This window comes from Agelaius phoeniceus, chromosome 3 (assembly GCF_051311805.1).
Source record: "Agelaius phoeniceus isolate bAgePho1 chromosome 3, bAgePho1.hap1, whole genome shotgun sequence".
NCBI lineage: Eukaryota > Metazoa > Chordata > Aves > Passeriformes > Icteridae > Agelaius > Agelaius phoeniceus.
The window spans coordinates 104134207-104154469 of record NC_135267.1 but is presented as its reverse complement, the minus strand read 5'-3'; the positions used below and the strand labels follow the sequence as shown (position 1 = coordinate 104154469).

The 20263-nt window shown below is 41.8% G+C and overlaps 1 protein-coding gene across 2 annotated transcripts in view; it reads right to left on the bottom strand.

Annotated features, from left to right (window-relative positions):
- MSH6 (mutS homolog 6) overlaps positions 1 to 20263 on the bottom strand; it is a 124638-nt gene that overhangs the window by 63639 nt on the left and 40736 nt on the right. Inside the window, exons 1-2 of one of the 2 annotated variants that reach the window (XM_077176049.1) lie at positions 19984 to 20094; positions 5739 to 5810 (exon numbers count right to left, since the gene is read on the bottom strand). In XM_077176049.1, the coding sequence (XP_077032164.1) occupies positions 5739 to 5767 (29 nt within the window). In that variant the 5' untranslated portion in view covers positions 5768 to 5810; positions 19984 to 20094. Of the gene's footprint in view, positions 1 to 5738; positions 5811 to 19983; positions 20095 to 20263 lie in introns of those variants that run through there. The other variant, XM_077176048.1, reaches the window with a different exon arrangement.

Sequence of the window (20263 nt, the reverse complement as noted above, 5' to 3'; positions counted from 1 at the left end):
TAGTGGGCTTGATCTCACTGCAGCTTGGCTGCCCTGCCTCTTGTCCTTCCATGGTGCACTCGAGGCTCTGTGCTCTCCAGGCCCCACATGTGCTTGGCACCACAGGGTACAGCCCAGCAGGTCATCTGTCAGCACAAAAACTGACATTTCATCTTTGGGCTGCTTCATTTGTTCTCTAATGACTCTGGGGTGCTGGTGACAAGCAGGTTGAAGAGCACCCTCAGTCCAAATCTCACTGATGCTGACTCATCAAGTAAAATAAAAACAAACCAAGCCAAGAAACCCAGGTGTGACTGTGTTCACAGGGGTCTTATGCTGAGAGAAGAGACAGAGATCTGACTCCATATTTCAGAAGGCTTGATTTATTATTTTATGATATATATATTATATTAAAACTATACTAAAAGAATAGAAGAAAAGGTTCTCAGAAGGCTGGCTAAGCTAAGAATAGAAAGGAATGATAACAAAGGCAGCTGTCCCAGACTCTCTGTCTGAGCCAGCTGGGCTGGGATTGGCCTTTAATTACAAACATCCAACATGGGCCAATCCCAGATCCACCTGTTGCATTCCACAGCAGCAGATAATCAATGTTTACATTTTGTTCCTGAGGCCTCTCAGCTTCTCAGGAGGAAAAAATCCTAAGGGAAGGATTTTCATGAAAAGATGTCTGCGAGACCCAAGTGCTCCAAGCACCTCCTTTGTTAGGGAGAGGAAGCTGGAGCTCTGGATGTGGATTATTTAAAGGTGCCATGGAGTGGGGGGATGAGTGGGCAGCTGAGGGACCCCAGCAGCACCTGCTTGGGCCAGAGTGAGTGACCCTCTCCCCACTCACCAGTGCTGCTTGCTGGAGGAGCACAGGTTCAATGGCTGTCCAAGAATAATTTTTTCATGTCCATTTCCCCAGCCTCCCTTGGGCTGGGAAATAAAACTGCAGGCTAACAGTTCATTTCCATTAGTCCTGACACCCTCCCTCATTTTTCTCCTGCCCACCTGTGGTTTTTGATGGGTAAATCTCTGTATGTACCAATTGTTCTGGTAATAGGCACAGCCAACTCCCTGTTTGCTGAGTTGGCAAACAAGCACCTCAGGTAGCCCTGAGTTAGCAATTTCAAAGTAATATGTGTACATTTTGAAGGCTAAGGTATCTTGATTCTTGCAGTCAAAGTTATGTTTTCATTTTCAATAATGCCTCATAAAATCCCTACATGTCTACCATGAGTATGAAGCAAAGCATTAAAAAAATGTTCCAGAGTGTGAATATTTTAAAATATAGATGCTAATAGAGGTTTGGTGTGTGTTTTTTCTTTCAAATTGGATATAAAAAACATTGAAACTGGTACTTCTTAAGGTGTCCCCTCTTTTATACAGCCCAAGCTAGTATATGGTTTCATTTTAAAGCTGGAGAGGAGGGTATTTTCTATCATCAGCACAATTTGGAAATGCCATTTGCACTCAGTTTCTGGTGTATTTCTTGCAATGCTTCCTGCACAGCACAGATGTTGTGAAGTCAAAAGGAAAAGCAGCATTGTGCTGCTCAGGTCTTTGTCAAGGCAGGTGTGCAAGTCACAGAGTGCAGGGGAGGCATGGGCAGGGGAAGTTTGAGGAAAACATTCAGAGAAGTGAAAGCAAAGGCACTTTCAGGGTTTGGCTATTGATGTATTTGTTTGTATATCCAAATATTCACATAAATACATGTATAAAAAGGAAAACATATTGCATTATATGCCCAGGCTGACTTAAATTCAAATCAGTGTCACTTGGGAAAAGAAAAATTTGCTGTTCTATACACAGTTCCAGTTTTTTTTTAATTAATCTGAATCTGTTTCATGTTAGAGGAAAAAAAGAGGTTGAGACCAAATAAGAAACTTTCCTTAAATCTGTAGGTAAGAAATACAGGCTTAAGTTATTTTCAACATTTTGAATTACATTCTGGCTAAGCTGAGGTCTCATGAACAAGGTCTTAGCCTTATCCCATTTGGAATGGATGAAATATTAAACCTCAGACAGGAGGGATTATCTTGAAAGCCCCAAGTCACTGACAACAAATGGCCAAAGGAAGTGCTGCAGATCAGTGCCTTTCTACAATGGGGTAACACCCAAGGGAGCTGCTGCCTTGTTCAGTTCTGTGTCTCTCCAGGAAACCTCTCCAGCCTGAACCCCACTTTGGGGTGAGCCTGCTCCTCCCTTTACTCTCAAATTAACTTCTTTTTGATATTCAAACCCCTCACTGTACATTAGAATTTGCAATCTTTTACAGACTTATTCCCACCAGTACAGACCAGTTCTCCCCCATTACCACTCCTTTTCATGTCAAGGAGGAGTTTCTGCAGAGCTCCTTCCAGCTCTGGTGTGGAAGGTAGGTGATTAAATACTGTTGCTTCTGCTGGTTTTTTTCACAATAAATTCTAGGCTTGCACTGACAAACCTATTAATTTCATTCTGCTGCAAGTGCTCTGGGGGGGGAAAAAAAATAAAAAATTGAACCTGGGGACAAAAAGAAAATAGATTGACCCCTGGGTGCTATAATTTAAAACTGGACAACTCTCTCAGGCACATGGTGTGATTTTTGGGGTTGTTCTGTGCAGGGCCAAGACTTTGTGTGAGGGATTTGTGCTCTCAGCTTATAGCACAGCCAGGATTTCATTGTGCTGCACCATGATATGGGGGAAACATGGAGGGGTCGGGGACTGGTTCTCAACACCAACATCTCTCTCAGGTCATTGATGTCTGCACTGGTATCTCCATCTCCAGGAACAGCACTACATCTATTTTTGGGTGTTTCAAACTAACATCTCTTTTGGGGTGTCTCAAGCTCCCCATCCCTCTCACAGGTGCTGCTACACCTTTCTGCTGTAATTGCCTCTTCAGGGTTTGAAGTGGGATCACTGGGGAAGCTTGTATGAAACACCACGTGTCCATTTGAGCAGTGAATTTAAAAACTAATGATGTCTCTCGAGACACAGGAAGTCAGGCTACATGAATATTTATCTTTATTGCCCTTATCATGTTGGGAAAACTATTTTATTAGTAAGGAACTGCCTGTCACACGGGGAAAATACAGTGCTGGCTTGAAGCTCATACACAAAATCTATGTTTCTTCATGGAAAGTTGTACATTCCACTTGGATTTTTCTTAAAAATAAGGCATGCTGGGTGAAAAAACTAAAGTCTGATTATGTATAATAGCAGGTAACAGAATGAAGTGGCAGTAAAAAACAAATCAAAAGCCCTGAAAAATATACAATATATTACTTCCAAGCAATTGGATTGTAGGATGTGGTCCCATAGATTTCTGGGTCCAGCTCTGCTGCTACATCTCCCCTGCGGCCTGAATAAATTAATTTCTCTCTGTGTGTGGGCTTTTTGTCATTTACATTTTGTCCAAGTACTTAGATTGTATTAACCAGAACTAACCCTGAGGTTAGTAAACAAGGTTTAGCCTGCATTACAGCAAAGCACAGATAAGACTGCATAAAAATATTGTATTTCTCGTGGGTTAGGAATAAGAATTCTAGCCTTTCTCTACAAAAATCCAGAAGAAGGGGAAGAAAAAGGGCACAAGGAGTTGAAATATTCTATGTATTGCAGATCATAGTGGAGAATTATGATTAGAAATATACAAAACCAATTAAACCAATTTCTTTCAAATGGATTGGTAAGGTTCCATATTTTATTAAAATGCTTTACAAAAAGCATATGCATTGCAGAAGAATCCCAAGTACTTGTGCTAAAAATATAACTAATAAACCATAAAAAACATCCATATAAAATAAGGGTGGTGCAAATGTATTTATGTCTTTACAAAACCATTCAAGTTTATTTAATGCATATGATCTCTGGAGACTAGACTGAACATTCCCTTTAATGATAATAAATCATTCCAAAATCATTCAGCCCCTGATGGTGAAGGAGCTAAGAGGCCTGCCTTGCTCTATGGGGATTTTGTTAATGGTTTAAATGTTCGACCAGAACAACTGCTCTATACTCCTCACAAGGGATTTGTGCCTTAACATAGTCTATTTAATGTTTAGCTACAAGCTGCAAATATGCCACTAATGGGAAATTGTGATGCTGGCAGCAACAGGACACCTCTTCCATCAGAAGGATGCACAGCTTATAGGACCATGATATTTATCTCCAGAAAATAGGGGTTTATAAAGGAATTGTACTTTAAAGAGATGCAGATGGAGCTAATAAGTGAAAATGTATATATTCATGGAGAAATAGAGCTTCAGGAATAAGCTGTTTTAAGATCAACTCTCCTGTCAAAACACAGCCTGTAAGTGGATTACCAAAATGGTGCAGTTTTCCTTATTGTGAGTGTTTTGTTCTCAAAGTCCTTCTTATTACTCTTCAAACTTCATGAAATGACATTGATGAATTGTCTCAGGTGTAGGTGGGTGTGTATTCTATTTACCATCTGTCAGAGGTGGGGCAGTTATCTTCTGTTCGTTGGGCAGTTTTTCTTTATCTCTTCCACAACCAATCCTCCCTCTGGAAAATACCTTCTGTTAGTGGGCCAGTGAGTGTCACTGCATGGCTGATAAAATTCCATCATCCCACTGGGAGATGCTCCGCCCAGAGGGAGGAGCCAAGCATTCCTACCTGGATATAATCTGAGATTTGGAACACCAGAGCAGCCTTTTCCCACTGGATTCCCTGAGGAGCAGCTTTTTCTCCACTGAATTCCCAGAGGAAGACCAGACCCATCTACACCACCACTGGACCTTCAGAGGAAAACTCCACCCTTCTACAGGATCACTGCTCCACCACAACCACAGCTGGCACTGCAGGAGGGCTGCAGCCACCAATCCAAGTGGACTGCTACCACCTTGACCAACAGGGTGTCAGGTTGTATTCTGACTCTGTCAGTGGTTTGTTTTCCTTTTTTGTACTATTGCATTTGTATTTTTAATTTTCCTAGTAAAGAACTGTTATTTCTATTCCGATATCTTTGCCTGAGAGCCCCTTAATTTCACAATTATAATAATTTGGAGGGAGAGGGTTTATGTTTTCCATTTCAAGGGAGGCTCCTGCCTTCCTTAGCAGACACCTGTCTTTTCAAACCAAGACATAAAGAACATTCTCAAGAAATGAAGCTTGCTGTCCCCTGTGGCCATCATCCTTCCATTCTGAATCTTGGTAAGTTTCTTCTGGACCCCCTCTCTCATGGCACTGCTGCAACCAAGAGCCAGAGGGGAAAGTAAAGCCCAAGAAGAACAAGTGATGCAAAGAAAAGCAGTTGCTCACCACCCACTGACTGTAACAAAATTCACGTTCCTTCAGAAGGCATAAACCTTTTACAGCTCTTTTGAAATGCCTAATTTTAACTTCTGAATACTCAGCAAGAGTGAGGACCTTAATGTATGCTCAAGCAAAATCAGTTCAGGCTGTCACTGATCACTAATACAAGTGACCAGTACAGGACTCTTGCATTAACTGCAAAGTTCTTTTTGTAATTGTCCTCTGGCAACCTCATTAGCAAATTCAGGCCACCTATCTAAGAGCTGGTAAGAAAGGGAAAATAACTTGTTAAATGGTTATTTAGGAAGTACATTTAGATTGACTGTTGAAAATTGACTGAATAAATCAAAAAGATGCTCTGAGAAATCTGACCACATTAAAAAAGCAATTTGCATGTATTCCACAGGTGTATTAACATGGATTATGTATTCAAGGGCTGTATATGCCATCAGGATTAGCAATGCAAAGAGAAGAGCTCCTTTTGAATTTACTTACTCCTGAAGGAGACACTTTCTTCCTTTCATCACTCACTGTGGCACATTCTGTTCCTCTCTGCAGGGAGACAGCCTGAGAGGAAAAAGAACAGCAGAAATCACAACAAACCAGGAGCATGGCTTTCCACTCCTTTCTGCTTGGCCGTGTGCTCTCCTCTCTCCAGTGCCATTACTTCCCATTCCTGCATCAGTGTTATTTTCCTTACTCTCCCTCTCACTGGAAACTTCTACTTCTGTTTGTTCCCAGTGTTTCTCCTGGAGTGAAGTCCTACTAGTGACTGCCTGTGCCCCACAAGAAACATCTTCCCACTGGGTCAGCAATACCCACTGAAAGCATCTAAGTCAAAAATTAGGAAAAGAGGCAAAGAGGGTTCTGGTTTGTGTCTGGAAAACCTTAAGAAATGGTCCATAGAAGGAATAGTTACTCCATTATAACAGGATATCATTATATCCATCTCACTGCCCTGAGCAACCCTGAGCAACATCACAGGGAACTTTTCTGTAATACACCCTAAAATATCAGCCTAGACAACAGTGCATTTCTGAAGCTGGGTGTTTAGTGAGGTCTTCAGACATATTCTAATACCAAAAATTCTTCTCTCTCAATATTTTCCATCAATTTTTGAAACTAGTTGTTCAGAATGGACATTATTAGAAAATGCCTTGTTAATAGAAACACATTTAAAACAAGGCATTATTTTAAAAAACCGGCAAAACAAAAACAATCAAAACCCAAACACACACAAAAAACCAAACTAAAGAAAATCCCCAAGATTACAATTACAAATATCCAATCCCTCTAAATTACACTGAATTCTGCACAAGTGAGCAGGCTCAAACTGACACCAGCAGTGTCTGTGTTCTGAGCAGTTCTGGATGTACAAAATGTACAGGGCTGCTGATTCTTTACACATATGTGTATGTGCGTGTGTGTACGACCTGATATCCCTTGAAATTACCTTCAAGACACGACTAACCAATGGGGAAAACAAAAACAAGAGTTGGATCTGCAGGTGAATGCAAGACCCTTCCTAAATCTGTGACTGTTTTGGAACAAACCAATCCTTGAGCCCTCAAGTTTCAGACCTAGGGAAGTTAACTGTAATCTGCATTCTTCCTGGGTGAATGATGTGTCCTCTAAAATAAACCTCGAGACATCAGGCCAAAATGACCACCACACTCTTTTCTCTAAGTTTTGACAAACTGTGTCCAGCAAACATGTACAGATCCCATAAGGCTTCTGATTTCTAAAATCAGTTTGTGATTCATGCAGACGCTTGCACCAGGCACACGCTGAAAAAGAGCCATGCAGAACACAGCAGCAAAAAAAACCCTCCAAAAATACTCAGACCTCTGCCTTGGATATATTTGTGTAGAAGCTGCAATGAGCAGGCTATCTTGTGTGCTTTGATGTGCACAGTTCTCATGTACCAGGCAGCAGAAGAGGCTTTTCTGGGGTTGTTTAAAGATGATATTTTAAGGTGGAGATATGTCAGATGACTGAAGCTGTGTTTTGTGTCTCCATAAGCCCTCTCAGGCTTGTGGGTGAGGGCATTTCCCCCTTCTAGAAAATATTGAGAAACACCTTCTAGAAAATTCCTGACTTCCTCTGTGCAATGGGAAGGAGACATTGCCCTTTGCAGAGCAGGACAGGGAGGGGGCCACTGTTACAGACATCTTTTATGAAAAATCTTTTCCTTAGGATTTTGCCTCCTGAGAAGCCGAGAGGCCTCAGGAACAAAATGTAAACAATGATTATCAGCTGCTGTGGAATGCAACAGGTAAATCTGTGATTGGTCTCATGCAGTTGTTTCTAATTAATGGCCAATCACAGTCCAGCTGGCTCAGACTCTCTGTCTGAGCCACAAACCTTTGTTATCATTCCTTTTTTTTCTGTTCTTAGCTAGCCTTCTGATGAAATCCTTTCTTCTCTTCTTTTAGTATAGTTTTAATATAATATATATCATAAAATAATAAATCAAGCCTTCTGAAACATGGAGTCAGATCCTCATCTCTTCCCTCATCCTTGGACCGCTGTGAACACGGTCACAGACCACTATTATGGCCACAATCATACCTGACCCACACATTGCCAGTGAAACCAGAAGCAAGATTAATGTATTTATAGCTCTGTATTTATTCTCAGAAACCACCTTTCTTTGTTTGCCCTTTGGTGGGGAGATCATTCAGCTCAAGAAATGCATCTGAATTTTATGAGCTTTCCTGGATATGTACCTTGGACTGAAATCAGCTTTCACTCCTCAGCGTTATTTATAGCACAGTCACAGTAAACAGTGGCTGCAAGTAGGATGGGGAAGGAAGGGAAACAACAGCACTAAAATACACAGCTCTGCTGACTCTGGGAAGGGGTTGGTGGCTCTCCTTTCTCTCCTACTGACAGAGCATCCTGGCTTGGCTCCTCTCCTCTGCCACCACATTTTCCTGCTTCCCTTGAAACCTTTTGTCAGTCTGTTAGCAAGCAGTAACTACTTTGGGACAGTTTCTTCTCATACTTCTGTGCAATGGCCACCTGTCACAGCACAAGTAAAAGCTTTCTAATTCCCCAAACCTGCCAACTAACATTCTTGATGCTTATTGAGCTGTGAGGGACCAGCTGTACCCACTTGCAACCAAGCAAAATGGCAAAGTTTTAGCTAGACTTAGTTGCCTTCGACTTCCCAGCTTGAAGGATCTTCCTCTGGACTCTGTTGTGTAAAACCATCCAGGAGAGGAGGAGAGAGATGCTGATATAGGAAGCCAGGCTGAGAGCCGGCCCTGCAGGCACAGTCCCTGGCTGCAGGGATGTGCCAGAGCTGCCCAGGTGACTCCAGGAGGAGTGGGGACAGTTTCCTGCTGCCTCCTGCCATTGAACACGCAGCAAGCATGGCCAGCAATCGACAGGACGGTGCAGGAAACTTTGGTGCACCCAGTCTGTGACACCTGGCTGAACCTTCCTGCCTATTGCCTCTCAAAAGGGATTTGGAAAAGGATGCAACACTTTTCTTTGCAGTGTCTCACAGGAACATTTAGCCACTCTCCTCTCTTGCACAGAGTTTTTGTTCTTCTGCTTATCAGCGTCCTCTCGTTTGAAATAAAGGCCAATTAGATGGAAAATGTGTTTGCTCTTTGCTCACAAAGAAACAAGCAAGGTACATTAAAAAAAGGTCTATGAGCTTCAGAGGGAAAAAGTAATTTATGGTGGGATACAAAGGCAAGGGCAGAAATCCTGGCTGTTTTCTTGGAGTCCTGTATTCAACTGAAATTCATGGGATATAAAGATAACTCAATTACAAGTTGTTTTCTCTAAAGACTTTGAAACAAAGGCAGGAAACTTCCACCTCCCATTTTTCACTGTAATTACAGTAATAAAGATGACCTTAGCTAATTTTTTTAATGCACCTGCTATCCATACCTCTGCCTAAACTTGAAAGGCTTTAGTACATGATACACCCAAGATCAAAACCAAGTCACAGCCTTTATCTTCTCTTTCAGAAAAGGAGAAATCTGGGCTAAAGTCCATCTCTGCTTTACTCAGAGCTCTCATCATGGTATTTACAGTGTTACTCTAAACAGCCTCTCAGAGGTCTGAGAGGCCATGTTTTCTAATGTTCCTGTGTCATTGCACAGCCTGTTACTCCAGAGCTCCAATTCACTGGAATACAGCTGGCTGTGCAATTTTCAAAGCAAGATAATTCTTATTTGCTGACTTCCTGAGCAGTCACGTGCAAGTTCTGGTTTCTTCTCCAAATTTTCTGTTAAAAAATGAAGCTCTTACTCTGTCCAAAGGCCAAACTGGCTTCATCCATCTCAAAAATGTCACGTAAGCCCTCCTATTCTGCCCTAAGTTCCCCTATTAAGGTGTATTCAAAATTCCAAAGGCTGTGTTTGGAAGATCTCTTCCATGTCTTTAACACACATTTCCATTTTCCTTATCCTAATAATCACCAAAACTTTAGAATTACTCACTCAATATTCTTCTCCATGTTTCTAACAGAGATGGTTATAAAATATCTACAGATGGAGGGGCTTGTTTGGGATACTGAGATAATTTCTAATGCTATCTAAGTGGTTGATACTTTCAACAGCACTTAACTGCTGTTAAGTCTGTCCTCTTTTGACTCTCTGCAGCTAAAATATCCACTAAGCCTGATCTTGAATCTCTTGTGTGTTTTTCCCTACTCTTTTCACAAAAGTATCTGTCATTTCTGCCTAACTTACTGTTCCCTTCCTTTTTATTAAAGCCAGCATGGAAATAGCAGCAGTAGAATGAGCCAAACATGGATTTGAAAGTGATGCTATAACACAAGAAAATTCAGCCCTCATTCAGCACCCTTTGCAAGAATTTAAAGAAAAAGGAAAAGGAACCGTTATGCATTCAAAATGGATAATGGAAATCTTGGGCTTCTCAGCATTACAGATTTTGACACAGAGTCAACTACTGGACCCTGTAAATTACTTGTGTTGGCTTTCCCTATTAATGTATAAATCACCACCTTCACACAGAATAAATCAAATAAATCCACAAAGAAACACAGCACAGTGCTGAGTGACCTAAGTGCAATAATGCAAAAGGTTTCAATTCACTCATACACTTGCTCATCAAAATGAGCATCATGGAGTTCAGCCTTTGGGAAACCTTACTACATAAATAAATTCATAAAATGAATTAAAGAGAATTAAATGAAGAGTGGAAAAGGTCAGCAAAAGAAAGGGGAAATCTTTACCCTGCTGGTATTGACATCAAAGGTACTGCTGGTTTTCATGAAAACATACTCTGAAATGCTGGGAATCATTCCCCACTGATAAATCCATTTTATTCAGAGACATTCCCAAGAATTAGATCCTTTTTAATGCAGTGGAGTGTTTGATTTCAATGCCTTGCATTGGTAGTGTCATGTCCAAAAGCAAATGAGTGAACACAGACAAATTACATGGTTCATTTTAGGATTCAGTTCCATGAGAGCACTGATTTGTTTGAAGTTACCTCTGTGCTTATTGCTTTGTAATTTTGAAGACTTTTTTTCTTTTTGTACAAAATGTGCATGCTTTTCCTATCTAAGTTCCTTACTGTTTCTAAAGTTGCTTGCAAAGTAGCTTTTCCTGCTGAAATGCTTTGGCCAATTCAAATCCAGGACATCTGCACTTTCCTAACCTGATTGTCTCCTATACGTGTGGCAGCCTTCTTTACTAGCTGTGTTTGTTGGTGGATTTTTTTTAATATCCTTCAGAAGGGAAACATAATTCAGAGTCTGGTCATCTCCACAGAGATTTGTAATCATCTCCCTGGTGTGCTGGCTGAGCAAGCAGCTCTGTGGATGCTGACATGAGCACAGAAGAATGTCCCAGGCTAACAGAGATATCACACATTGTTTGTGAGCTCCCTTCTGCATGTGTAGGTCAGCCCCATCCATCACTCCCATCGGTGACAGCAGCAGAAATAATTAAAGGAGGTCTTTCTAAGATGGAATAAAGGTCCATATTTATTGCAATTGGACAATACATGGGGGAAAAAAATACTATGCCCTGTATGATTTCCAAGGAAACTGCTGCTTTCTGTGGCCACATTATTCAAAACCAGGCAGGGGTTTTGCAGGAAAGCAGGGCCACTGCCAGCCTTTCCCTACAGCAGCAGGGAAGTTGGGCAACCCAAGGAGAAAATGTTTTTACAATTTGCAGAAAGCTCTGGCTCCAATGAAAGTGTTTGCCCCGAAATTCTTAGGTTTCATCAAATCACCTTTTTTTTTTTTTTCTGTGAAAATCACTCTGAGGGAAATGTTATTCTTTTTCTGTTTCATGCCACGCAGCCATGTCGTTAAGGATCTTCATACTCAGGAATTATTTTAGTCCCTCACCATATGAAATGTTTCCTGTTTAAAACAAAGTGGGCTGATAAGAAGAAGGCACTAGAATATTAACACAAGTATATAATAGTCTGTAATGTGATATATCAGGTAACAAAGGGTAGTTACAATTCACACATGACTAAGTTTTATATAATTAGGAGGCAGCATGAAAACGTGTCAGCATGAAAAAGCTAATACAGTGAAACACATAAGCTCCTTTCCTAACAAAATTTTGCTGCATTTTTGCTTGCCCTTGTAACTTGCCATAATCACAAAAAAATCTCCCAACCAGGACACAGGCTGTGCATTCATCAAAGTCTGGTTTACAAAGCAGAGCAGTTACAAGCTGAGGTTCATATATCTCTTGTTATGCCCACAAAAACTTGGTAACTCTCCCTTTCTGAAGAGAAATGTCAGAAATCTGCCTGCTGCTTTGACTAGCAATGTCAGAGTGAGCCCTGAAAACTGTCTTTTCCCTTGCCATTTTTTATTTATTTTTAATGCAGAGAAGTGCACTGAAGCTCTAGGAGAATCTTAAAAGCTGAGAAATTAAATAATGCTGAGGCACTTTTCCAATGAAAGCAATAACGAATTCAGAAAAAAATGAAGCTCCTTATCTTGAAATGTTGTAAAAATATCATATAGTATATCATAATTACAACAGTGAAATAGAAGTGTGCTGCCTATTGCTTTGAAACTGCTTCAAAATGTTCACTGTTCCAATGAAACAGTGAAAGCTGTTGCAAAATTATCACTTGGAAGGCCTGTAAAATAGAAAAGGTGTTTTCTTGTTCTTCACCAAAAAACCTGCATATGCCAGTGCTGCCATGAGGCACATTTTGTGTAGAAATATGAAATTGTGCACAAGCTCCAACAACCCAGGAGTCTCCCCTGAGGCAGCATTTGCTTAGTCTGGGTCCCATTTCTCCAGCTGCAGGCTTAGAGTCCACAGCATCCAGAACTTGGGGGCAGGGGGCTAAAACAGTGTAAAGGGGAAATCATATGTGTGCCAAATACAGTGTGTCTAATTCTCCTCACAAACATGAGAAGCATCAGAGACAGTCCCTCTTTTACATCCACACAAGAGAGGAGTCCTGAGAGGTAAAACAACAACATGAAAATTTGGGTGTCACCCATCCTGTTTCAATTTGGCTTTTTATGCCACTGATAATAATTAGCAATACCTAAGCCCTTCCCTGCACACCCTGTGTTTTCACAAGCAATACACTGCATAGATACAGTTTTGGCTATGGTGTGTGTTTTTATTAGGGAAAAACCCCTTGAAGAACACCTTGCTTTCTGAATAGAGCCTGCTGAATTTCAGATGGTGCTCAGATTTTATTTTTTTATTTATTTTTTTGCTCTGCAGCCACAGAGCAGTCTCCAAGGAAATGTTTGGTTCTGTAGCAGTGAGTTCTGTGCTTGCAGAGAAGGGATCCACTGTGCCTGAGGAGTGAAGTGGTCAAGCACCATGATGGTCCTTCAGGCGATGTTTTAAGCATTTAGAACTTGGTCACCTGTGATTTCAAGTATATGGAAGATATATAAAATATTCTGTGGTAGACAGATCAATAAGGAACTCATAGTAGCTTATGCAGCAAAATCCTGTGCTAGCTGCTATTTTCTCATCTCTGGTGGCTCTGTGCCCAGATGTATTTTGGTGCTGCTGGGAGGTGATAAAGGCAAGCATTACCAAGTCCTTTCAAGTCTTGTCTAAACCACAACCCCCCAGAACTGAATTATTATGATTTAATTCCAGTATATGATAGCACTTAAGTCATGGGATTGGTGTTAGATCTATGAATAATGCAAGTTTATTTAAAGGAATGGAAACAGACCAGATTATTTAAAAGACACTGACTGCCAGGGCTGAATAAAAACTTTTCCAAATGTCTTCATCTGTTAACAGAGCTGTAACCAGAAGCACAAGGAAATACTAGTTTTGTTGTGTGTTATGAATGACAGAGGAGTTGCTGTTTATCAGCATGGGAGCTGATCTCCTACCCCAGCAGAAGCAGTGGGAGATGCTGCTGCAGACATCACGGGTGGACAGTTTGCTATAAATACACAACTCTGTATTTATAAACTGCAGACCAAACTGACTCATTTAGCTGAGCAACTTTTGGCTTCTTTGCCAAATTGCTGAGGTACAAATAATTTGATCCACAGTCATCACTGGATCTCTTCCTTGGTGTTTGTTTAATCAGACATTTTTTCCTCTGGCAGTTTTGGTCTGGAGAAGCATTGATTGAGCTTTTATTAACAAGAAGTTCACAGTTCAGACCTGCAGAGGTGGGACAAGTATCCCACCTGATACCGTATTTTTCAGATGTGAGCTGAACCATGGGAATGAAGAGGGAGACCTGGCTGAACAGTGAGGGGAACTGAATCCATCTGACCCTAAAGAATTCCTGCACTCAAGAACACATTTTAAGAGAGGGATGACAAAACAGTTTTGGGTTTTTAGAGCAGGATATTTTGTAAATAACATATTAAAGATCTTTGGGGATGATTTGATTTTACTATAGAGACCAAGAATTGTCATGTGATATGTATGACAAGCATCCATATCACATCTTGTATTGGCATATTTTTGTTCAATATATCTCATTGCAGATGGACCTTTTGGCCTTTATTCCACTGCTTGCAATGGAATAGTGTCACTGTGTATAAATACTTCATTTCCACCAGGTCATTTCCTACAATGGGGAAAGCATTCCTATTGCTTCCTTGTCACTCTATAATTTTTTTCATTCTCTGTTTAGCTTTCTCCAACAGTTATGAAGAAAATGCTGTGGGTAACTCTTCTACAGGAGTGTACACTTTTTACTGATTTTTTTTTTTTTAACTATTATGTGGGTCTTCCATAAAAGAAATGGGGAATGAAGAGGGATTTCCTTCTCACATCTTTTGCACCTTCTCAAAAGATCTGCCATATGCACTCCTCCTTCCTGCACCAGGGAAGGGAATATTTGGCAGGAGCAGCAACAGGAAGCACACTAGGTGCCTTTTTTGGTGAAAGCAAGGGGAGGATTGGAGAAAGACAGGACAAGGTGCTAAAAAAAATTAACAGCTTCCAGGGCAAACTAGGGAGTTTGTACAGCTGCCCAATGTTTCATGGCAGCACTGCCAGTGTTGGGATACCAGCTGCAAGTCAGTGGTTTGTTTTCAATGTTCCATCAGGACAGTGTTTCACAGTGCTTTCTGCTTGGTTTGGATGAAAGACACTGATGGGAAGGATGTCATTCACATCTGTGGGAAGGATGCCATTCACATCTGTGGGAAGGATGCCATTCACATCTGTGGGAAGGATGCCATTCACATCTGTGGGAAGGATGTCATTCACATCTGTGGGAAGGATGCCATTCACATCTGTGGACTGCTGTGATCACCACGGCAGTGATGCTCCACGAGACAGCACCACTGCTCCAGTACATGTGCCAGCAGTGCCTGATGCTGGGATCCCTACTGGTGGCATTTAATAACACACAGAGAAGTCCAGGCTTCATTGACTTCATTCTCCCCTTGGAGAACACTAACAGTTTTGGCATTTTCAATTAATTGCAAAAGCAGCTTCACTCATTTTTGATGAAATTACTCAAAATGCTTCACCCAAGAATCGCAAAACCCTCCATTAACCAAAATTGTATTAAACATTGGAGGGAGCTCCTAAAGTATGAATATTTTTCTGAAGGACGTTGCCATTGAATGGGAAAACCACAGGAGAACTCTCCTATGATGAAAGGCTGAGAGAACTGGGTTTGCTCAGCCTGGAAAAAAAAAAAGGCTTTGAGGTGATCAAATTGTGGCCTTCCAGTACCTGAACAGAGCCCACAAGAAAGCTGGAAAGAAAGAATTTCAGAAAGTATTTCCAAGGTCCTGTCATGACAGGACCAAGGGGGAATGGCTTCAAACTGAGAGTATGTTTAGATTAGGTACTAGGAAGAAATTCTTTACTGTGAGGGTGGTGAGGCACTGGCACAGGCTGCCCAGAGAAGCTGTGGCTGCCCCATCCCTGGAAACGTTCAAGGCCAGGATGGGTGGAGCTCTGAGCAACCTGGCCTAGTGAAAGGTGTCCTGCCCATGCAGTGGGGTTGGAATTAGATGATCTTTAAGGCCCCTTCCAACCCAAACCAGTCTATGATTCTAATTCTCATTGCTTCATTTTAGAATACTCTCTGCATCCTGACACCTGATATGTGAATTTATCCTAATCAACTGGCTGTTTTAATTTTCCAGTTTTTTTCTTTCTTAGTTATTCTTTGAAAGACCTTTTATTAATGAAGCCTAGTTGAAATGGAGAAAAATATGGGGTTTTTTCCTCCAAGATTCACATGATTAATTGAAAATAAGGTAAAAAAATTCCATTCTTGCTACTGATTCTTTAATGCCAGTTCCTGGGGATTTTTTCCTGATGATTATCAAATCCATCTTCCTCCAGGCAATACACTATTTCTGCCTCCTAAAATAAACCTTGACTCTCTCAAGGTTTACTTGGTGGCTGTTTTTGCTGATTTGGAATTTCATTAACAGCTGATCAGCCTATCTCTTGAAACAGTTTTTGAGCTGAGATACAAACTGATAATTGTCTTCTTAAAAATGGATCCTTTTGTACACCCTAAGTCTGGTTCTGTGTCTAATGCAAATATCAGATCTAATCTCTAATTCTTCCTCTGGCTGCATGACATTGATGTGAGAGGTGGAGGGGACAAAATGTGGAGATTGCTCTTTCAGAAGCGCAGTGCAGAATTTGGTAGAGGTGAGAGAACTCTACTGAAGCAACCTTGAGATGAGAGGTGCCTTTGAGAGAGAAGGGAAACCTTCCTGACTGTAGAATCATTCTGGAAATGAGGGTGCACATTGCCAATGCATGACAAGCAGCCCTGCCAGCCAGGAACTGAGAATGCTGCAGAGAGAAAAACACACTGGTTTTGCTCAGTCTCCGTTTTTACACCCCAAATCCCGCATGCAGCAATGATACCAGGGAGGAGCAAGGCTATGGAGGCTCCTGGTGGTTTGGGTGGAGTCCTGGCAAACACCAGGGGTGAGAAGTGATTGGTGAGACCAGCAGTGGGCATGTCCATCTATTTCACAGTTTGCCTTATTGTTTCTCACCTCTGTGCTGTTCCTGTGGCTGTGCTTGCACTTGGCCCTCACTGAGGCCAACCCACAGAGGTAAAGTCACTCTGGTGTGTCAGGCACAAAGCTCAGTACCTGGCTCTGTTGTCAAGCACTTCTGAGTGCATTCCCACCTTCATGGGAACAACATCAAAGATCTGGAAACATAAGAAAAGAAAAAGGACAAATATTGCACACAGTTTATGCTGTTGTCCTGCAATTTTGAACATTTTGAGGAAAGGGGAAATAAAATTTTTAAAAAAAGAGAGAAGATTCATTGAACATCAATATTCATAATGGTGTCTTGGCTTGAATCCTCTTGTGTCATGGCTAATTTAAGATCCACTGCTGGCAATCAGGATGGTGCTGCCATGGCCCTGCCTCCAGGGACACCCAGCGCCACAGAGGAAATACTTTCTGAAATTCTTTCTTTCCTCCCCAGCCACTTGTCCCCTTTCCCAGCCACTTTGTGTTTGTGGAAACCCCCAGTGCCAGCGATGCCCTCGGTGGGCTCAACTCCAGCCTGGTCACACCAAGGGAAGGAGGAGCCTCCCACTGATGGGCACACTGACTGCACTGGCCTGAAATGCATCCTTGATAAAGTTGCATAAGCAGGGAGATCATGTAGGAGGACTGGAAATAATAAGCTGTTAGGATGATTTGCTGAAGCTCCTCTTCACCTCAGCTCCCACAGAAGCACAGAAATAAAAGTCCAATTTCCTCCGTAGACAGAGATCACTGAGGGCAGAAAAATTACAGAATGAAAAAAAAATACATTTCCCTTTGGTGTTAGCTGCCAACAAAAGCCATGCTGAAGAAGATACAGACTTACAGCCACAAGGATGTGAGGTCAAAATTAGGTGAAAACTTCATTGGGCAAAGAGACAATGTAGCACAAAAGCAGTAACCTGTTTGCAAGCTGGGAGGATGGGAAGAACATGGCTAGCTTGTACAAATAGGATGGAAAAGGAAAAGCTGAAAACCCTCCTCTTTAGACAATAATCAAATTTGAGAACTATAGATTCAATAAATTAGAAATAATTTTTAAACTTTATAAGCAGCTGATATTTCCAGAATATCCATAATATCTGTTCAGAGCTTCTAAACAGTGATATCTACCAATTGCCTAAAATTAAGGCAAGCTTAATATTTATATTCATATGCTCATATATGCTTGCTTTTTTTTTTTTTTTGAAAGATACATTGACCAGTCCAATTTCTATGTAAAGACTAAAGGGCAACTGATAATGTCATACAACATTTGCTGAGCCATTCCATTCTTGGAGAGATATAGCAGAAACAAAGAGCTACATCCTAAATTTTATTAACTGTGAAAGAGGTGATTTATTTTGTGGTGTTATAAAAGTGCCAGTGATAACAATGCCTCAGAGGTACAGCCACACTGTGAATGCCTCCTGCTGTCTCTTCCTTGGTGCAGATATGTTAATTTGTGTAAGACCTCACAGAACTGAAATTTCTTCTGCCCTTACTCTAAATTTAGAGTTAATTTAGACACTGAAAACTGTTTACTGTGGTATCCCCGGATAACAAAGTGAACAGATGTGCTGTGGGTAGTGAAAGGGTAGTGGGCTAAGTCTGGGCAGGAACTGAGCCAGGAGTTGCCTACCCTTCACACTTGAACCTTGCTTGAAACCCAGCTACAGCACCCCAGCAATCTTCCTGCTCCTTACCAAACTGTGCTTGCACTTTGCTTGCACTGCCTTCCCTACTCTGTCCATTAGACAGCTGAGAGCACCACTCTGAACAGCTGCCAAACTTGAGATTGCAGCCCCTTAACAAAACTTCAACAAAATCAGCTTGGGCCATCCCAACACCCTGCCAGTGCTCTCCTCATGCTCCCAGCTGTGTGTGAGCTCCCTCCCATGCTGTGTGACCCTACAGGTCCAGCATTCTGTCTCACACAGCCAGGCTCACTCCAAGCACCACTTCTGGGGCAGCACTACAATTTTCTCATAGATCAGCTGCTCAATGGGCAGGGCAGCAGTGCTGCTCACCTGAACAGCTTCACAAAGTTAAGCACGTGTTAAGATGAGTTAAGCACAAAGTTTAAGATGATAAAGCACAAAATGCTTTATCATCTGCTTGGCAAACAACCAAAGAGCCAGAGCAAATTTAGAGCCTCCAGTACCTTCCAGCTGAATGGCATTGCCACTGGACCATTTTATCAGGGCTGCAGATCAGGCATTCATTTCTCCTCCATAACTTCATTCATTTGCCATGAGTCATAAGTTTTTGCCAGCTCATCCTTGGCTGATTAATCAAATTCACCCAGAAGAGCCTGTGTTAAGGCTGCTTTGTTATTACTGTCATAGCAATTCCACTGTCAGAGGTCATTTGCCTTTTGTGCTGCCACCTCAGCTGCTCTGGAAGGGACCAGGAGGTGGCTCCAGGAGAGAAGGGGGAGTGATTTTGGAGGCTCCTACACTGAATCAGTCAGAATATTGTCACAGGACTACTGTACTTAATTGGAGAATGTCCCAGATACTTTGTATGTACTTATACAGCACTATCCAATTCCAAAGACCATTTTATTCCATACATTTACCCTGTGTCTCTTGGCTACCACGTACCAGGAACAAAGACCATGGTCTTACATTAATTTTACTTTAATGGGGGAAGGTGGGGACAGATGTTGAAAGTAGAATATTTTTCTTTGATGTTGTAAGGCCTTGCAACTTTTCTGATGAATCCTGAGCTTTTTCCACTTGTCATTCTTCTGATTCTCAAGGAGTCATTTAAGATGTTTTAAACTGGCACATTGATTGCCATTGAAGTAAGTTTAAAATATTGCAACATAGTCCTTAACCTTCTGAGCAAGGTTTAGCTGTGAAATCCTTAGGGAAAGGCTTGATTTCAGTGAATATTTCAAGTTTTAATGGTAGTGTAAGAGAAGGTATTGCATTCTTTTTCCATCACAAATCACATTTGTTGCCACCTGGAAACTGCCTTGTGTTTCTCTGGCAGGAATCTGTTCAGCAGTCTGCAGGCAGCACCTGGCATTGCAGAGTTCACCTGAACTGAGCTGACAGAAAAAGCCCTTGGAAACCCTTGCCAGGCTGCAAAACCACTGTTTTTTCCCTGGGAAATGTAATTTTCCCTTCATACAAATGTATCAAGTTAAGTAGCACAGCAAAGCCCCATTTGCAGTTTCAGCTGACACATTTCAGCAGCAGCAGCAGCAGCAGCAGCTCGTGGTCCATTCCCCATTCCTCCCACCCAGCAGCTTTCCTGGACATAACCCTTCCCACACCCACCCAACCTTACCTTGCTGCACACATTTAGGACAAGCACGCCAGGACTCCAAGTTCCTGCTCCCTGCTGTGGGCACCCAGAAGCTGTGATCTGCTTTGGGAAGGTGCCAGGGATAGTGGTGCCTTCTGGTCACTTTGTTCCCAGAAGGATTTTGGACTTGGCTTTGAACCAGTGGTGGTGGGACTCCACGTGACAAATGCTTCCCAGCAGGAACGTGGCAGGAATGCAGAAAATCCTGCTGCAGTCCCAAGGACTGAAAGAGCTCCAGGACTTGTCCCTGTAGGAGGGAATG